The sequence below is a fragment of the Hemicordylus capensis genome, chromosome 2, assembly GCF_027244095.1.
Source record: "Hemicordylus capensis ecotype Gifberg chromosome 2, rHemCap1.1.pri, whole genome shotgun sequence".
NCBI classification, from domain to species: Eukaryota; Metazoa; Chordata; class Lepidosauria; order Squamata; family Cordylidae; genus Hemicordylus; species Hemicordylus capensis.
In genome coordinates this window covers 249,461,036-249,480,806 of record NC_069658.1, presented here as the reverse complement: position 1 = coordinate 249,480,806, position 19,771 = coordinate 249,461,036, and the positions used below count along the sequence as shown (strand labels likewise).

The window sequence follows — 19,771 nt, the reverse complement described above, 5'->3', positions numbered from 1 at the left end:
GGTTCTAACCTAGTGTTCTCCTTGACATGCTTGTTTTCTGCATGTGTTCTACGTGCAGGAAATGTTTTGGCTTCCATAATGGAGAAGCTGCCAGTCATGTGAAGTGGCACATGCAGCCCAGAGAAAGTCTGATACTTCATTGAGAATAAGGCCCGGGAGAGAGAATCCAATCGAACTACCCTAGAAAGTATCAGACATCGAAGAATCCAAGTGTGTGAATAATGCTCACCAGACAAGGTGGCCTCCCAGTCAGCTTCCTGCTTATCATCCAAGGGGAGCTGCATCTTCAGGACAACTGGTGAAGAGTGATCTGACTTGGGGGAATTGAACACCTTCTCCAAGGATCCAGACATCTAAACAGAAAGAGGAATTGTTCAGGTACTTGACAAGCTCAGAAGACGGTTACTCTTGCAGCGACTATAAAATCCTCGAGCCACAGGCCTGTCCCCTGGTCCAACCAGCAGCCCCACTACTATCAGTCAGACAAGACTGTCTGTCTCTGGCATTTGGAAGTGAGATATACTGCCTCTGTACAGGAATGTTCCATTCTTGGCTCTGATGGCTGATAACTGCTGTCAGATGTGTGCGTGACATCAGCTTATCTAAACTTTTATGAAGGCTCTGCCTTGCTGGATCAGAGCAAAGGCTCAGCATTCAGTTTCCAACAGTGGTCAGTCAAATGCGTGCACTGCTTGCAGGTTTGCAAGCGACAACGACCCTTCCCTTCTGTTTATCCCCCAGATACTGGTATATTACCCTTTGAAGGTGGAGATTCCATTTAACAAAAGTCACTGCTACCTCTCATCCTCCCATGAATTTGTCATATTTCCTCTTAAAGCTATCCAAAACAGTGGGCATTAGTCCGAATCCTGGCTTGTTCAAAGTTTCTAACACTAATTAAACTGCAGTTTCCCAAATTCATATGTAACATGGAGCTGTAGGTTATTCTTAAAATGAAAGCAAAAGCTTTCACTCTCTACTACTATGAATATTTATATACTGCTTTTCAACCAAAGTTCTCAAAGCGGTTTACCCAGACAAATAAATAATACATAAATAAGTTAGTCCTCTGTTCCCAAAGGGCCCACAATCTAAAAGAAACATAAGGCAGACACCAGCAACAGCCACTAGAGGATGCTGTGCTGGGGATGGATAGGGGCAGTTGTTTCCCCCCTGCTAAATATAAGAGAAACCACTTTAAAAGATGTCTTTTTGCTCAGTTAGCAGGAATTAACTCCGTTAGCACTCTCCTCCTCTCATGTGTGGAGGAGGAGGGGGGACATGAAAGTCTGTGTATCTCTGAGGATAATTCCAGGAGTGGGAGACAATGGCTTCCTGTTAGGTTTAAACCCAGCCAGTATGCAACTTTTTCCGTAATGTCCCCAGTCCCATATATTTAAGAGAGAAATTTCTGGTCTCTTCAATTTAAAGCAGTTTCCCTAAGTGAGCAATACTCATTTTCACCAAGATTAATGCCTATTGTATAAAGCCCTACTCTTTCCTAGATATAAACTGCTGAATCTAGAAACATAGGAAGCTGCCTTATACCGAGTCAAAGCATTAGCCCATCTAGCTCATTACTGTCTACACCAGGGATTCTCAATGTTGGGTCCTCTGATGTTATTGGACTTCAGCTCCCATGATCCCCAACCAAAGGTCACTGGGGCTGGGGATTATGGGAGTTGAAGTCCAATAACATCTGGGGACCCAACGTTGAGAATCCCTGGTCTACACTGCCTGGCGGCTCTCTGGGGTTTCAGATGGGATTTCCCCAGCCCTCCTCGGAGATGCCAGGGATCGGACCCAGGGCCTTCTGCATGCAAAGCAGATGTCCTTCCACTGAACCAGGGCCCCATCTTCAAGCACCAGCCGCTTGCCTTTTGTTCCGGTTCCTCCGACTCTTGCAGGAAGCGCTCCGCCAGGGCTACAGCCCGAGTGCAGGTCTCTGGGTCCTGCTCCCTGACCCAGCTTTGCATTTCTGAGGGCAGGACAGTCAGGAACTGCTCCAGGATCAAAAACTCCAGGATCTGCTCTTTGGTGTGTGTCTCTGGCCTCAGCCACTGATGACAGAGTTCCCAGAGCTTGTTGCAAACCTCTCGGGGGCCCTCCGCCTCCTCATAGCAGAAGAGCCTGAAACGCTGCCGCCGCATCTCCAGGTTGACCGGATCCTCATCCAGAACCTCTTCCTTCACTTTCACAGGTGAGTCCTGGCTGCTGTCATAGGCCTCACTGCCCTCTCCGCCAAGGCCTGGCGTCGTATCGTCCATGCGCTCGACTTTCGGCCAGTGGCTGCCGTCGATACCTTTCCTGAAGGAGGCTTGGAAATACTTGGTGTCTTCCCCTGACATATAGTGGGGCGGGGGCGGATTTCTCCACCCTGACCGAGGCGGCTGCATGGTCTTCAAGAAGTCTTGCAACTGGCTTTCCCAACAGTGTTCTTCTGGCTCCTGTTTAAACTGCTGAGGTGGAGTCCCTTCCAGCAGCTCCCCGGTGGCCCCAATTTGGACAACACGAAGGTCTCTCGCGCCTCCCTCCAGACTCTTCTGCGGTTCAGGTCCAGCGGGCTCCTGTTCCTCCATTTTGCTTTCTGACTCTAGTTCCTGGGTCGGAAACAGAAAGTCAATTTTGCTTAAATAGGCAAGAGGCTTAAAAATGAGAGCACCCGTCATATTCAGGAGAGAGCTACTGGATGAGACTAATGGCCCACCCCGTTCAGCATCCCGTTTCCCACAACGGCCATGCAGATAATGACAGGAAGCCCACAAGCAGGGCATGAAGCTAACCGCTTTCCTTTGCTGTTTGTCTCGGCAATTAGAATCCAGAGGTACATTGCCTCTGAGCATGGAAGTTCCACTTGGCCATAATAGACCTATCTTCCTCCATGATTCTTTTTTTAAAATTTCCCATAATTCAGGGTTGCTTTGCTTACTTAGGAACATAGGAGGAACATAGGAAGCTGCCATATACCAAGTCAGACCATTGGTCTATCTAGCTTAGTATTGTCTTCACAGACTGGCAGCGGCTTCTCCAACGTTGCAGGCAGGAATCTCTCTCAGCCCTATCTTGGAGAAGCCAGGGAGGGAACTTGAAACCTTCTGCTCTTCCCAGAGCGGGTTCATCCCCTGAAGGGAATATCACAGTGCTCACACATCAAGTCTCCCATTCATATGCAACCAGGGTAGACCCTGCTTAACTAAGGGGACAAGTCATGCTTGCTACCACAAGATCAGCTCTCCTCTCTTAACTTGGGCTTAACTTGGGCTTCTGCCTGCCCTCCCCCTCTGTGATATTGTAGTAGCTTAGCCAATAGCTGCTGGAGAATTCACTAGCATCAAACCCATAGCCCCATTACAACACAAGCCTAGTTCCCAGGGAGGTGGCCAACATGTACCTGAGCTGTACCACTTCAGCCTGCAGGTGGGAGGCTCATGTGAAAGAATGTTCCTGCATAAAAAACGACAACAGTCTTACACATTGAAAATTAGCCTTTCAGGGGAGAGGGTTCTAACCTGGCCTAGCTGTGTAACAGTGACATGCTAGTTTCCTATGTGGAATTTTCACCAGCACAGGGTCTTGCTTCCTCAAAAGCATCATGCATTTGCTTGGCTCTTATGTAGCATTTGTTCCATATAGTACAGACTGAGCAAAATTGTGGGCCTGGAAAGGTGCCAGCTGGGTGAAAAAGGACCCACACAATCTACTGAAGCTGCTGCCAGTCTGTGTAGGCAATACTGAGCAAGATGGACCAATGGTCTGACTCGGGATAAAGCCACTTCCCATGTTCCTAACCTGGGTCCCTAGATGTTGCTGGACTACAACTCCCATCACCAACACAGAAGCCATGGTGTCTGGGGATGATAGGAGTTGTAGTCCAACATCTGGGGAACTAATTTTGAGAACCCTTAGTATACTCTATTGTGAAGAACCCTTGTTTAAAATCAAAAGGCAGGGGAAAGAAAATTATGACATGCACAAATCTAGGATTAACTCACTAGCCAGCCATTTTTTGTGGTTGCCACCAATTCTCTCTCTTCTCTCAGATCCTTTTCTGGCATACAGGCAGAGGTGTCTCTACCTTAGGAGACAGGCAGTGTTCTCTCTAATTTTTTTCATCTGTGTGCGGAATGAGTTTTGGTTCTGAGTGGCAGTATCAAGGCAATGTGTGCGCATGTGCATTCAGAGTGTAACCTTCCTGATTCTACCTGAGTGGGATCTAAAACTAGCTGAGCAGATATCAAAAACCATGTGAGCGCACGTACATGCGCACGCCTTAGAGGGAACACTGGAGACAGGTGGGTCTTCCATCTTTTGCACTGGGTTATGCAGATGGTAAGAAACAATGGGAGCCCTTTCCTACTCAGAAAGGATCCCTGCTGTTTTTTATCTTCCCAAAAATGGCAGTGGTAATGAGACTTCTGGGGAGGAGCTCTATTTATTAATTATTAATTATTAATATTATTTATAATAATATTTATATACCACCCCAAACTCGTATCTCTTGGTGGTTTACAAAAAAAACTACATAAATTAGAACAAGAATTAGAATATTAAACATTAAAACAAGAGATTCTATAAACCTTATTAAAAGCCTGGATAAATAAATGTGTCTTCACAGCCTTTTTAAAAGCTGTCAGAGATGGTGGGGCTCTTGTTTCTGCAGGTAGTACATTTCAAAGCCTCAGGGCAGCAACAGAGAAGGCCTGTGCCTGAGTAGCCACAAGACAAGCTGGTGGCAACTTCTGGCAGACCTCTCTGGATAATCTCAATAGGTGGTGGGGCTCGTAATGGAAAAGGTGTTCTCTTAAATATTCTGAGCCTAAGCTGTTTAGAGCTTTATAGATTATAACCAGCACTTTGTATTTTGCCCAGGAACATATTGGTAGCCAGTATCATTCTTTTAATATAGGTGTAATATGGTCTCTTTGAGATGACCTGGAGATCAACCTGGCTGCAGCATTTTGCGCCAGGTGCAGTTTCTGGGCTATATACAAAGGCAGCCCCACACAGAGCACATTGCAGTAGTCAAGTCTGGAAGTTACCAACATCTGCACTACTGTTCTGGGGTTATTTATGAGCTGCTGGATATCCAACTCCCTAGGGATGTGCCGAAACGCGATTTGGCATCCGATTCGCGGGTGCATCCCTTTTTAAAACGAAGGCTTACATAGCCCCTTTAAAGTAGAGGAGAGCAAGTCCATACCTGCTCCTCCTCCAGTCGCCACCAGTGCTGTAATGCCAGCACTCCCCCTAGTTTTGCCTGCACACCGGCAGGCCGCCTCCCAGCTGCCCCTGTGCGACACTGGCACACACATGGCCTCCACAGCAACCATTTGGTGTGCACACACGGAGGCCATGTGTGTGCCAGCGTTGCGCAGGGGCAGCTGGGAGATGCCCCGCCGGTGTGCAGGGAAAGTCGGGGGAGCGTTGGGATTATAACAGTGGGGGTGACCAGAGGAGGAGCAGGTATGGGGCTGTGTAAGCCCTCATCGTTAGGGATGCGCCTGCTATTTGGATGCTGAATTGCGTTTTGGCACATCCCTACTGCTCGCCAAAGGGCTGGGGCACTGCCATTGGCGAGTGGATTTGTGATGCCCAGTTCTCACACATTCACTCCCCTGCAGCCCCTTTGCATATTGTTTTTGTTATTTATTGCTTTGCTGCTTTATTGCTTTGCGATTTTCTTAACTGCCTTGAGGCACATTTATTTATTTAGTACATTTAACAACTGTCCTTGGGCACCAGATCTCTGCATAAAAACAACATAAGAACATCACCACAAATGGTAAAAGTATCACAATATCCAAGCCGCACCCATCAAGAGACAATAAAATCCAGCAGATCCATAAAATACTGTAATAATTATAACCAGCTATTTAACATGCTGGAAGGCCAGGTCAACGTTTTGGGGGGGGGGGGGTTGGCTTAATTGTTATTTTAATTGATTGATGATTTTATTGCAAACCACCTAGAGCTACCTTAATGGTGTGATGTTAACGACATACATAAACAAACAAACATAAAATAAATATAAAATTAAAATAAATATAAAAATAAAATAAAATAAAATAAAATAAATAAATTCAGAAGTGGCTCCCACACTGTTACCGGTGCTTGAGAGCCAGTTTATACCTACCACCTGGGCAAAGAGGCACCATTTAAGTGGCTCTCTTACATTTAGCAGGGAGAGCAACTGACCCTATTCAACCCAGCATAGCATCCTTCCAGCGGCTGCTGCTGGCATCTGCCTTGTGTTTCTCTTTAGGTTGTGAGCCCTTTGGCTATGGGGAACCATCTTCTCACTCCTTTTGCTAAGTAAACTACTGAGAATTTTAGTTATTGTTGAAAAGCAGTATAAAAATAATTATAATAATAAATTACATGTTCCAAGGCACAGATTATATACAGGGTAGAGAACTGTGGCTAATCCTGGCTTCTGAGCAGATGCAAATGTATTATTCATGCCTTATTCTCGGGGGAAACACAGCAAGATCTTGACGCCAAGTCAGACCATTGTCTTCCCAGCTCTATCAGCTGAGTACACACACAGAATTGAGTTTATTAAGAGCAGGTAGGGAGCGGCAACCAAATGTTGCAGCAGATTTCTGGTGTGGGAGGAAAAAGGTGAATGCTGTGAGTTTATTATGTGACTGTTTGTGCACACATACAACTATCAGCAGATTAACAGATTCAGTGCACAACTTTCCCCCCTGTTCCTCAGGAGAATTCACACACATACAATTGTTTTTATGTCATTTGAGGGTGGTTAACCCACCCACCCCCCATCCCCCACAGCAAGAGCTTAAATGTGTCAAACCTCATGTTCTTTCCTCCAAAACTCAAAGCTGTGAAATGGCTGGTGAGACAACAAGAGTTTTATGCATCTTTTCATGCTAGGAAACAGTAGGGATTGTGGAAGTCCTGAGGGAATAATCTTCAAACTGAGAAATTGTCCATTCTTTTTGTTCAAGCCTTCCTTCCCCCGCATTCCTTGCCACAGAGTTCCATTAGCTCAGGCCACCTGGTTGTCTGCTAACTGCACTCTGAGCCCATGAATATTCTGTCCCATTGACTACCATGGTGCCTGGGGGGGGGGGCTCCTGAGGTTGTTTTTCTACCCCTTCAGATTTTTATTTTTATTTATTTTTTAACACTGATGTCTCTGCGGGTCACTCTGAGCCTGATGGTACCTCCCAGTCACCTATAGGTGCTCCAGTTATTCATCCATAACGACCACAATGCTTCCAGTTTTTTTTCAGAAATAGATGTAAGATATTATATACTCTGTTTCATCATCAACAACACAAAGCAGTTTACATAGCAAAAGAAATGAGAAGATGGTTCCCTTTCCCCAAAGGGGCTCTAAATCTAAAAAATAAAATGGAAGGGAGACACCTGCAACAGCCACTGGGAGGGATGCTTTGCTGGGATGCTGAAGAGGGCCTGCCCTGCCAAATATGGGAGAGCCACGTCTTTCGAAGGTGCCCCTTTGCCTAGTTAGCAGGGATTATACAAAATTATAGAAACCCATAACTGCATTGCGGATGTAGCTATAGTCATTAGAGAGCAATAAACGGATACAATGGCTGACATCCTGACTAAATGTACTAGAGGAAGTCTTATTGAAATCGACTAGTCTTTTAGATTGCTCCCCAAGTCATACTATTCTGTAAGTTATTTATTATTTATTTATTCGATTTGATTTGTTAGTTAGTCTGGATGTCAGTCACCAATTTCTCCCCTTCCACTTTTCACGCCAGTGTGCCACTGTATACTTAAAACAACATCCATGAGTAATGAAATCCAGCCACAGAAGCAGTAAGCTGTGCAAGAGGAACCCTGCTGGATGAGACCAAAGATCCATCCAGGACAGCATCGTGTTTCACGCAACGGCCAGACAGAGGCCTCTGGGAGGCTCACAAGGGGGCCTGAAGGAAACAGCTCCTCTCCTGCTATTGTACCCCCAGCAACTGGCATTCAGAGGTAGGTAGACTGCTGCTGGATATGGAGGTTCCATATAGCCGTAAATGGCTAATATCAGTTGACAGACTTCTCCTGTGAATTTGTCTCATCCCTTCCAAAGCCATCTAAGCTAGTGCCCATCATAACATCTTGCGGCAGCAAATTAAATTATGTTGCAAAAAGAAGTCAGAAAAGAGCAGTCAGAATATCCCTCAAGATTAACAGGAAAGAGGTTGCCTTGGAGGCAGAAAGAACCACTAGGGGTAAATTAGGTTTGGTGGGGTTCCCAACAACGGGTACTAGTCACTGTTCCCGCTAAGGTGTGCGCATGTGCGCGCACTCAACACATTTTCTGATGTCCACTCAATTAATTTTAGATTCCACTCAAGTTGAATCAGGAAGGCCCCATTCTGAATGCACGTGCGCTCACACTGCCTTGATACTGCCACCCAGAACAAAACTCATTCCGCACACAGATGAAAAAAAAATTAGAGAGAACACTGGTACTAGTACCTCTAGGGGTATTTGGAGGGCTTCCAGGTGGTACTCAGACTGCCATGTCTCCCCACGCTGCAGTATTATCTGTTGTTGCCCTCTGGTTCTGGAATGCTCTCCTGTTGGGTTTCTGTTCTCTAGTGTCTGTGGCTGCTCTTAAAAAAACACGTTTCATTTGTTCAGGCTTTTAGGAGATCCTGTTCTCCTTCTGGCTGCTCTATTTTGTTTTTATTGATGTAGAGTTTTGTTTTGTTTTTTAGTCTTTTTATGGTTTTAATTGATTTTAATATTTGAATGTGATTTTATGGAATGTTATGGTATTAATTCTTGTAACCTGCCTTGGGATTAGTTTTATGAAAGGCGGTACATAAATCAAACAATGAATGAATGAATGAACTTGTTTCCCATCAGAGGCTCAAATGAATAAATGAACAACAAACATAACTCCAGGCCAGTCTCCAAACATCCATGGTTGGGTAAGATGATTGAGATGGTGTTGGCTGCCCAGCTGCAAGCGGTCTTGAAGGAAACTGATTATTTAGACCCATTTCAAATTTCAGGGTGGGCTATGGGGTTGAGACAGCCTTGGTCGGCCTGATAGATGACCTTTGACAGGGAACTGACAAAGGGAGTGTGACTCTGCTGGTTCTTTTGGATCTCTCAGCGGCTTTTGATACCATTGACCTGAGGGATTTGGGGGTAGGGGGCACTGTTTTACAGGTTCCACTCCTAAGTCTTGGGTAGATTTCAGATGGTGGCGCTTGATGACAGTTGCTCTTCTAAATGGGAGCTACTATATGAAGTCCCTCAAGGCTCCATTCTCTCACCAATGCTTTTTAACATCTACATGAAACCGCTGGGTGAGGTCATCGGGGGGGATTTGGTGCTGGGTGTTATCAACATGCTGATGACACCCAAATCTATTTTAGTGTTTTTATGGTTTTAACTGATTTTAATATGAGAATGTGATTTTATGGAATTTTATTGTATTAATTTTTGTAAGCTGTCTTGGGATTAGTTCAAGGTTGACTCAGCCTTCCATCCTTGAGAGGTCAGTAAAATGAGTACCCAGAATGTTGGGGGCAATATGCTAAAAACATTGTAAACCGCTTAGAGAGCTCTGGCTATAGAGCGGTATATAAATGTAAGTGCTATTGCTAAGTGCTAGTTTTATGCAAGGTAGCAGATAAATCAAACAATGAATGAATGAATTTGTTTCCCATCAGAGGCTCGCTGGCTAGTAACCGACACATCCTCAGCGATGTGTCCACCTCAGAAGGTGAGGGAGGAGGATGAAAACCTTCCTCTTCTGCTCCTGATTGGCTGGCTATGTGCTGAAACTCAATGTACCCCTCCCCTCAGCTTGACAGGCACCAGAAAATTAGCACTGAGTACTCTCATTGAAAGCAATGCAATAAGTAAACCTGCAAGTAAATTAACGCAACAAGTAAATTTCAGTGGGAGTACTCCAAGCCAGAGGTTGCCAGTTCGAATCCCTGCTGGTATGTTTCCCAGACTATGAGATACACCTATATTGGGCAGTAGCGATATAGGAAGATGCTGAAAGGCCACATCTCATAGTGCGCGGGAGGAGGCAATGGCAAACCCCTCCTGTATTCTACCAAAGACAACCACAGGGCTCTGTGGTCGCCAGGAGTCAATGGCACACTTTACCTTTACTCATGAGTAACTTCATTTAAACCATTTAAGCCCTGGATATCTGAAGGACCTGGATATCTGAAGGACCGTCTGCTCCCAAGGGTTTCTTCTTGCTTGACAAGATAACCGGAGGGGGCTCTGCTCCAAGTGCCAACGGTGAGAGGGGCTCGGCTGTCAAGCATGAGGGACAGGGTCCTCTCAGTCATTGCCCCCAGGCTTTGGAATGCTCTCCCGGCTGGCATCCGCTCCTCAGCCTCCATCACAGTTTTTAGAAAACAAGTAAAGACATGGCTCTTCACCCAGGCTTTTATATGAGACTTACGTTTTTACTACTGCTGCTTTGTGTTTTGTGTTACTGTTTTATATAGGTTTTAAAACTTTTAAATATATATATTTATATTTAATATCTGTATTTTTGTTTTTTTAATTATAGAAGCTCTTCTCATGATCAGTGAGAAGAGCTTTGGGGCTAACTGCGGGGAAGGAGGGTTAACCTTACCCGGACAATCCTCCATTGGTCTCTAGGCCAGCAGATCTCCTGCCCAGACGGGTAGAGTCTTCCCTGCAGTGCACCTGCACCTCGCTCAAGCGCTCCGGGGGTTGGGCGCAGGGAAGCGCTGCTATGCAGTGCCCCGCCCCTGGAGCCCCACGGTGCATTACTGGGAGCCCCCCCCCCCCCACCGAGTGTGCCCACTGTGGCTGCAAGTAGCCGCAGCAGACACATGATCAAAAAAAGAGGGTAAGGGAGTGCTTGCTCCCTTAACCTCATTTAACGAGGTGGCTACATAGCCGGGTTTGCCGCCATGTAGCTGCCGAGATCGGGCACGATCCCAGTGGTTCACACGAGCAAGCAAAACCAGGCTGGGCTCCCTTTACCCGGTTTTGCTTGCTCATGTGAATAGACTCATTTTGAAAACCACTTTGAGATTATTTTAATGATAAGTGGTATATAAATTGAATTTTTAAAAATTAGGAAATGGTTTTAGCCCCTGAAATGCCTGCCTACAGGCAGTAATGGGCTGAATGTTGGATAATAAACTGAAGCTGAATCCAAGCAAGATGGAGGTGCTCATTATTGGGGGTTGTAATCTGCAAGACAGGATAAAACTTCCTGCTCTGGATGAGATTACACTCCCCCAGAATGCACAGGTTCATAATTTGGGAGTTCTCTTGGACCCGGATCTTACCCTGGTGCCTCAGGCTGAGGCTGTGGCCAGGAACAGTTTTTACCAACTGCGATTGAGTCGACAACTCCGACTGTTCCTTGACGCGACTGTCCTGAAAACAGTGGTAGAACCAACTGGTAACCTCCAAGAACTGCAATGCGTTCTATGTAGGGTTGCCTTTGTACATAGTTTGGAAACTTCAGTTAGTTCAAAATGTGGCAGCCAGATTGTTCTTTGGGGTATCCCAGAGAGACCGCATTATGCCTGTTCTTAAGCAGTTGCACTGGTTACCAATATGTTTCCAGGCAAAGTAATAATTATTATTTGTAAAGCCCTGAATGGCTTAGGTCCGGGTTACCTGAGAGAGTGCCTTCCTCTACAAGATCCCCACCACTCATTTAGATCATCAGGAAGGGTCCATCTTCGGGTGTCACCGGTTTATCTGGTGGCAACCTGGGATCGGGCCTTCTCAGTTGCTGCCCCTAAGTTGTGGAACATGCTCCCTGTAGATATAAGAGGACTACCTTCCTTGGAGGCCTTCAGGAGAGCCTTAAATACCTGGCTTTTAATGGTATCTAGTTATAATTTTAATCTGGTTTAAACATTTTCTGATTTTAACTGTTTTATTATGTGTTTTTTATTTTAATGTAAACTGCCCTGGGTCACTTTAGGAAGGGCAGTACATAAATCAAATGAATGAATGAATGTGTAGAGAAGGCTCAAATGTCTCATAGTTTTCTGCCTCTAAGTTACGTTGCAACTCTGCCACCTCAGTTTCCTGAATGTGTAGATCAGGTAGATCAAGGCATTAGTCTGCCTCCCAATCCTCAACCAGAGGATAAGCAACAAGGGGAAACTTCGTCTACCTCCACTCCCCAAAAGAACTCTGCTTTGTGTTTAAACGCATGTTCATAACACACTTTTCACTAGGATGATGTCAAACCAATCACCTTTCTAATCTTTCCCCTCGGCTGTCTGGCACTTTTCAACCTTTATACCTTCCCACATTTCATTTATTACTTATATCCTACTTTGCATTCCGGAAAGAAGCTGCAAGCAGCCAGCACACAGAATACAGTAAAAATACATTAATAATAATAATAATAATAATAATAATAATAATAATAATAATAAAAAAAAAAACAGCAATGAACATCAACACAACATTTCACATTCTCTTTTCTACTGTGGAACCCCTTGCATGTATTCTGGGCAACATTCAAAGTAACACTGCATACTTTGACTTAAGCTATTCCTGGATAGTTTCCCAATATTTTTGCACAATCTCATGCCATAAAAATCTCCAGGATTGCTTTCAGTAGCCACCTGGGGGAACAATGCCAATCCCCAGAGATGCCAGGCCAATTCTGCAGGGTTGGCAACCCTATTTCTAGGAGGAGGAAGAGGCCCTGTACTCAGTTCATGCACAATACTGACCAGGCCTGTATGGGCACCTCTCTCCCCCTACCTCCTCCTCACCACAACACACACACACACACACACACACACACACACACACACACACACACACACACAGACCTGAGAGCGAGCCCTTGAGAACACACCCAACATCTTCAGGGAGCAGACTGGCGGCAATAGGTAGCTGTTTTTCAGGGAAGCTCATCCGCCATTACTGAGCGTCTCCCTGAGCAGGCTTCAGAGCAACTCCAAGATTCCCTGGAACACAATCAGACAAGCACCGACTTTCAGCCCTCAAAGCAGGGCCTGGGGCCTTGGCTGCACACACAGCTCTTGGTTATGTAGGCATTCTAGGAATAAATCATAACAAAACCTGCTCACCAGTGCATCAGTACCACTTGGCGTCTGGGAATACAACCGCCTGCAACCGACTAAATCTCCCATCAAATTGCACACTAAGTTTCCCCTCGGACCCTACTCCCTCCCCTCTAGCACTGGGTTCCCCCCTGCAGCTCTCCTGCTTTCCCCCAGACTTTTTACTCTGCATCCGGGTCCCTTCTTTCCTTGCTTTAACTCACCCGCTCCATGCAGCCTTTGTGTCTGCCGCAGCCCTCCAATTGCTCCCAGGCTAGGAAACAAAATGCAAGAGGCCGTTTCTCATGTCAGACCAGAGGCAGGAGGCGGGACGGGAAGGAGCCTTTCCTCCGTTGCAGCTCAGGAGTCAAGTTGCCAAGGCCGTTCTAGGAAGCCTGCGCTTTGTACGTTTAACTCCTTGGGCCTCTCGTTGGAAGGAGAGGAGGAGAAAAAGATTCCGGCGGGGTAGGAGCCACACTGGAGTCTGTTGCCGTAAACATCACAAAGAGTCTTGTGGCATCTTAAAGACTAACAAATTCATTGTGGCCAAAGTTTATGCGAAATACAGCCTGCTCTGTCAGGGGAGAGACTGAAGCTTAAAGCATATGCTTTGCATGCTTTCTTCTTCTTATCCATTCAGTTGTGTCCGACTCTCGGTCACTCTATGGATCAATGCACTCCATGCCAACCTATCTCATACAGCTTCTTTTAATCCCACCATGGTCATTCCGGTGTCATTCTTAATAATATCCAGCCACCAAGTACAAGGCCGTCCCAGTCTCTTTCTTCCACTGATCATTCCCAACATAACTGTCTTTTCAAGTGAATCGGCTCGCATGACATGACCAAAAGAGGAGAGGAGAGCTGGTCTTGTGGTAGCAAGCTGCTCTGGGAAGAGCATCTAGGTTTCAAGTTCCCTCCCTGGCATCTCCAAGATAGAGCTGAGAGAGATTCCTGCCTGCAACCTGGGAGAAGCCGCTGCCAGTCTGTGAAGACAATACTGAGCTAGATGGACCAATGGTCTGACTCAGTATATGGCAGCTTCCTGTATTCCTATGTTCTTAAAACATGTCAGTCTTTGCTTAGTAATCTTGGCTTCTAGTGATATTATTGGTTTAACCTGATCTAAAACTTTCTTATTCGTGATCCTCGTGAATCACACAGTCCCAAGTTCAATCCTTGGCATCTCCAGGTAGGGCTGCCAAAAAACCCGGACAGCTGCTGCCAACCACTGTAGGGCTGCACAACTTCAGCCCTCCAGGTGTTTTTGGACTACAGCTCCCATAATCCCCAGCCACAGTGGCTAATAGTCAAGTATGATGGGAGCTGCAGTAAACATCTGCAGGAGGGCCAAAGCTGTGTAGCTCCACTGTAGCCAATACTGAACTAGATGGGCCAGTGGTCTGACTTGGTATACTGCAGCTCACTATGTAACAAAATTCAGACACAGGAAGGGTTCCACTGTTGTCAGAAGATTTTTCTGTCAACATTCCATTTATCTTCTATGTAAAGTGTGCCGTCAACTCGGTGTCGACTCCTGGCGACCACAGAGCCCTGTGGTTGTCTTTGGTAGAATACAGGAGGGGTTTACCATGGCCATCTCCCGCGCAGAATGAGCTGATGCCTTTCAGCATCTTCCTGTATCGCTGCTGCCTGATATAGGTGTTTCCCATAGTCTGGGAAACATACCAGCAGGGATTCGAACCGGCAACCTCTGGCTTGCTGATCTAGTCACTTCCCCGCTGCACCATTGTAAGACTGCTTTATTTTTAGTGCTGGCTCCATGAAAAAGCCAATCAGACAAATTGATGGAAGAGAAGTCTGTCAATGGCTACTTCTCTTGATGGCTATAGGCTGCCACCAGGTTCAGAGACAGGATGCCCCTGGGCATTTCGAGATGTGGCTTTTCACTCACTTCTCCAGAATGGAGGGTGTGTACTCCCATATTGGCCAGATTTACCCCCAAAGTCCCTGCAAGCTATCTGGGAGCACTCCAGACAGGATTCAGGTTTTTCATTGCACATTAAAGCACAGCCTGATTTATATCCAAGTTTTAAAAATCCACTTTTTGCATCAGTTTTTTGGAGCAAATTCGAACTCACAGTATAGCCTCGCAATAAACCTGTGGTAAAACCAGCTGTCTGGAAATGCTCCTGCTTGAGTTGCAGGGAAGCAACAGCAGGAGAGGGGCCTGCCTTCATCTCCTGCTTGTGGGCTTCCCAGAGGCATCCAATGGACAGCTGTGGGAAACAGGATGTTGGACTAGATAGGCCTTGGGCCTGAGCCAGCAGGGCACTTTTTATATTCCAGCTTTTAATGCCTGCTTGCGCTCGCTCTCGCTCACTCTCCCTCTCTCTCTGTGCTGTTATTTAAAATATTTACATTCTTCAGAACATAGAAGAGTTGCAGCTGGGGATGATGGGAGTTGTAGTTCAACAGCAGCTGGAGAACTAAAGCTTGCTTCCCCCTGCTTTAGAACAAGTCCTCCCTCCCAGGGCAACTCACAAGAGTCTGATAAAAAGAAGAGCATACAGAAGCAAACAATCACAATATAGTTTGATCTTATATGCATTTGATTTTAGTGAATTTGTAAGCTGCCATGAACAGCAGAAAGGTAGGATTAGGTGAACCTGCCCAGCCCTTAAGAGCTGTTGCAGAGACCCTGCTCTTCCATTAACCAGCTGCTCTTCCATTAACCAGCTGCTGGAGACAGGGCCTTTTCAGTGGTGGCACCTCAAATGTTGAACTCGCTTCTTAGGTAGTTCAGGCTGAGTCCTCTCTTCATTTTTTAATGGATGCTGAAGACTTTCCTATTTCAAAAGTCTTTTAATATTGTGAAAAACTGAATTTATACTGGTTCTTATTTGTTCTCTGCTGCTTTTTTGCTTTTATTGTTTGAGTGGATGTATTTTATTTTATTTTTGTTTTGTAATTGCAAGCCACCTGCTTATTTTTGAAATGCAAAGCAAGATATAAATACAAAAATAAAGTGTATCTTTACAAACAAAACAAATGCATGTACATAGACAAGCAAGCCTATTTAAAAGAATATTTAAATATAGATAGATACAAGTACCTTATAAAAATTGGAGATGGCAAGGATCCTCCACTTTCATTTTTCATGGAGATGAGGATAAGTCTGGGGGAAAAGAGGACATATGATCGTCCTGGAAAGTGGGGCATGATTTGGCTAAAATTGGGGCAGGGAGTCAGAGGTAGAGTTTGTGGACTTCTTTAATGTCCTCCTAACCCCATAATTCAAGCAGTGACTTTACCCCACAGACATTTAACTCCATTTTATGCGCATTTGGGCCAGAGAATGTGTGACATACATACCTTATTTTCAGTACATTGGAGTTAAGGAGCGAGTTCCTCCAAGCATGTGCAGAATGTCCACCCCTCCAGTTCTTCAAGAACAAATATTCAAAGTACGGGATTACTTCTCCTAAACTCTGTTTATTATTGTACTGCAGTTTCTCTCTCTTTTTTGCAAGTTGGCTGCTTTTTAGGGATCTTGCTTTATTGCTTATTTTGTCTGTCTGGTTTGTGGGTTTTTTTTAAGTTTTGCTGTAATGTTTTTTATGCACTCTTCTTATTTTATAGTTGCTTTTGCTTTATTTGTATTAAATTTTTTTAAAAATTCGATTGATTAGGGTAATCTTAATCAGATTTTTAAACCGTGAGCTGCTCTGAAATCTTGGCAATGGAAAAGCAGTCTACAACAACTTTAAGTAATACATAAATAAGACTGAATCAGGGGGAGAAAATCAACACGTTCAGCTTCCTTCGCCCCACTCTGCATCACACCTACCAAATTTCTGCCCATTTCAAGCCCGATACAAGTACACAACCTTAGCCAGAATGACAGAGGACAAACCTAAGAACACTGTTACTGTTATTTGAATAATCTATAGCATTTATGTGGCTCTTCAGAGTGTCCAGAGAATTTCATAGATTTTCTCTCAGTAATTCGCATAACAATCCTGAAAGGGAGGTTAGTATTATGATCCAGAAATATGGGGTTAAAGGTTTTCTGTGCAACTTCCCCCCAAAACAGAAAACATTCTGAAAAAAATTCCCATACTTTATTTTTCTGTGGAAATTTCCCCATTACTAAAAATTCATTGTTCGCTAAAGTTAATTAGTAACAATAAATGGATGCCAATAAAATATGAAGCAAGCCTGGCAATTTCAAAGTTGTAATAAATGTTTTTCAAGAGAATACCCCCAGGAAGTGTGTGAGAGAGTACATTTATATTTTATTATTCCTACCACAATCAATATTTATACCACATTTCAACAAAAAATGTTCTCAAATGTAACCAATGGGCGGATAATCAATGTTAGATCCGCCTTCACCCACTAGAGCCACAGCTGAAGGGAGGACAGCTAGTCTTGTAGTAGCAAGCATGATTTGTCGCCTTAGCTAAGCAGGGTCCATCCTGGTTGCATAGGAAAGGGAGACTAAAAGAGTGAGCACTGTAAGATATTCCCCTTAGGGCAGGGATGGGGAACCTTGGCACTCCTGCAGATGTTGGCCTACAATTCCCATAATCCCTAGCTGTTGGCCTCTGTGGCTGGGGATTATGGGAGTTGTAGTCCAAAAACAGCTGGAGTGCCAAGGTTCCCCATCCCTGCCTTAGGGGATGGAGCCACTCTGAGAAGAGCATCTAGGTTCCAAATTCCATCCCTGGCAGCATCTCCAAGATAGGGCTGAGAGAGATTCCTGCCGGCAACCTTGTAGAAGCCACTGCCAGTCTGTGTAGACAATACCGAGCTAGATGGACCAATGGTCTGACTCGGTAAAAGGCAGCTTCCTCTGTTCCTATGAAGCACCTAGCTGAATCCGATAAAAACCACTCCTGGCTTCTACTGCTATGTATATACTACTTTCAACAAAAGAAAAGCTCTCAAAGCAGTTTACATAGAAAAAGAATAATAAAGAGAAGACGGCTGTCTGTTCCCAAAGGGCCCATAGTGTAAATAAAACAATTTTTAAAAAGAATTGTGGCTGGGGATGATGGGAGCGATAGCTCAACAACCAACTGGAGAGCCCAGGTTGCCTAGCCCTGCTGTAGAGGCTTGCCCCAGGATGTTCTCCTGCAGGCCAGTTTCAGTCATGCACCAGTCCTGCCATACCCGTGTGCAGGGCTGAAGAAATGCTGGCTCAGTTTATCAGCCAGACAAAATATTTTACTTGTCAAGCTATGTTGGTACATTGCTCATCAGGACTTTTTTCACTCGCCAGGCACCATTTTTCACTCGTCACAGACTAGCAGACTAGTAGGTTCCTGCAGCCCTACCTGTTTGTGTCTCACTCTTCTTGCACCCCCTCCCCCCCCATACTGAGCTTCTCTTTTTTATAGATCTGGAATCCGGGGCGGGGGGGGGGAGAGATTATTTTTCCCCAATGCCCTTCCCTTCCTGTTTCCTGCTTCTCTTCCCAACCTCTACTATCAGTGACATGCAAAGAGACTTGGAGAAAGCAGCTCAGCTGCTTTGCCTCCGACACTCTTTTTAAAAAATTGCTTTATTATTTTGCAATAACAACAACTGATGTGCGTTGGCAAGAAAGGCAGGGTACAAATGTTCCTCCTGAGGGCAGGACTAGAACCAGTGGGTTTAGGCTAGACATAAGGAGGCATTTCATAACTATAAGAGCTGTTTGACAGTGGAGCAGCCTGCCTTGTTGCAGAGGCGGAAATTTCCTTCCGTGGAGGTTTACAAACAGAGGCTGCATAGCCATCTCTCAAGGGTGCTGTCACAGATTCCTGCACTGAGTGGAGGGTTGGACTAGAAGACCTCCAAGGCCCCTTTCAGTTCTAAAATTCCATGAATGTTTTTGAATGAATGCATGAATAAAAATGCAGTGGCATCTGCAACACTTTTCTGTTCTGCATCCTTCCTCTATGGAGCAGACTGTAGTGTGTGTGTGTGGGGGGGGGGAGATGTGCTGCAGCTCAGTGCAGAGGCCGCCCAGGGTAGCATCTTCCAAAAGCATCTTCCATTCAATGTGAACTTGAACAGATGGAAGCAGGAGTCACAGATGAAGAGCTCCGTGTAAGCAGAAAGCTCGCTGCTAGAGTAACACAGTTGGGTCACAGTGAAACCTTAGGTATGTCTTCCAGGAAGCAAGTCCTATTAAGTTCCATGGGCTTTATTCCCAGGAAAGTGTGTATGGAACTGCAGCTCAAGTCTTATCTGAATCACTCTGCCACTTCCATAAAGGTAAAGTGTGCCATCAAGTCAATTTCGACTCCTGGCACCCACAGGACTCTGTGGTTGTCTTTGGTAGAATACAGGAGGAGTTTACCATGGCCTCTGCCCACACAGTATGAGATGATGTTTTCCAGCATCTTCCTATATCGCTGCTGCCCGATAAAAGAGTACCAGCGGGCTTCCATAGCTCCCTTAAAATACACTACTGTCTGAACTTCTTGTAAGAGGTTATCTTTGGGGTAGGGGGCCATAGCTCAGTGGCCAAACACCTGATTTGCATTCAGAAGGTCCCAGGTACTGTCCCTGGCATCAACAGGTAGGGCTGGGAAAGACCCTGGCCTGAAACCCTGGAGAGCCACTGCCCATCATTGTAGACAATACTGAGCAAAAGGGACCATGACCAGTGGTACAATGCAGTATAAGGCAGCTTTATCAGTGTCCCCTGCAATGGGGATTCCCAGATTTGTTGACTACAACTCCCATCATCCCCAGCTGCAACA

The 19,771-nt window shown here is 45.3% G+C and overlaps 1 protein-coding gene across 21 annotated transcripts in view; it reads right to left on the bottom strand.

Moving 5' to 3' along the window:
- LOC128343050 (zinc finger protein 436-like) overlaps nucleotides 1-19,771 on the bottom strand; it is a 43,993-nt gene that overhangs the window by 9,225 nt on the left and 14,997 nt on the right. For 5 of the 21 annotated variants that reach the window (XM_053291449.1, XM_053291450.1, XM_053291467.1 and 2 more), the window contains 2 exons: nucleotides 1,878-2,600; nucleotides 230-353 (listed from right to left, as the gene is read on the bottom strand). In XM_053291449.1, coding sequence (XP_053147424.1) covers nucleotides 230-353; nucleotides 1,878-2,600 — 847 coding nt within the window. Of the gene's footprint in view, nucleotides 1-229; nucleotides 354-1,877; nucleotides 2,601-3,391; nucleotides 3,445-8,472; nucleotides 8,697-11,637; nucleotides 11,659-12,818; nucleotides 12,957-13,079; nucleotides 13,201-13,276; nucleotides 13,410-16,128; nucleotides 16,192-16,388; nucleotides 16,868-19,771 lie in introns of those variants that run through there. The other 16 variants (XM_053291453.1, XM_053291454.1, XM_053291456.1 and 13 more) reach the window with 13 other exon arrangements.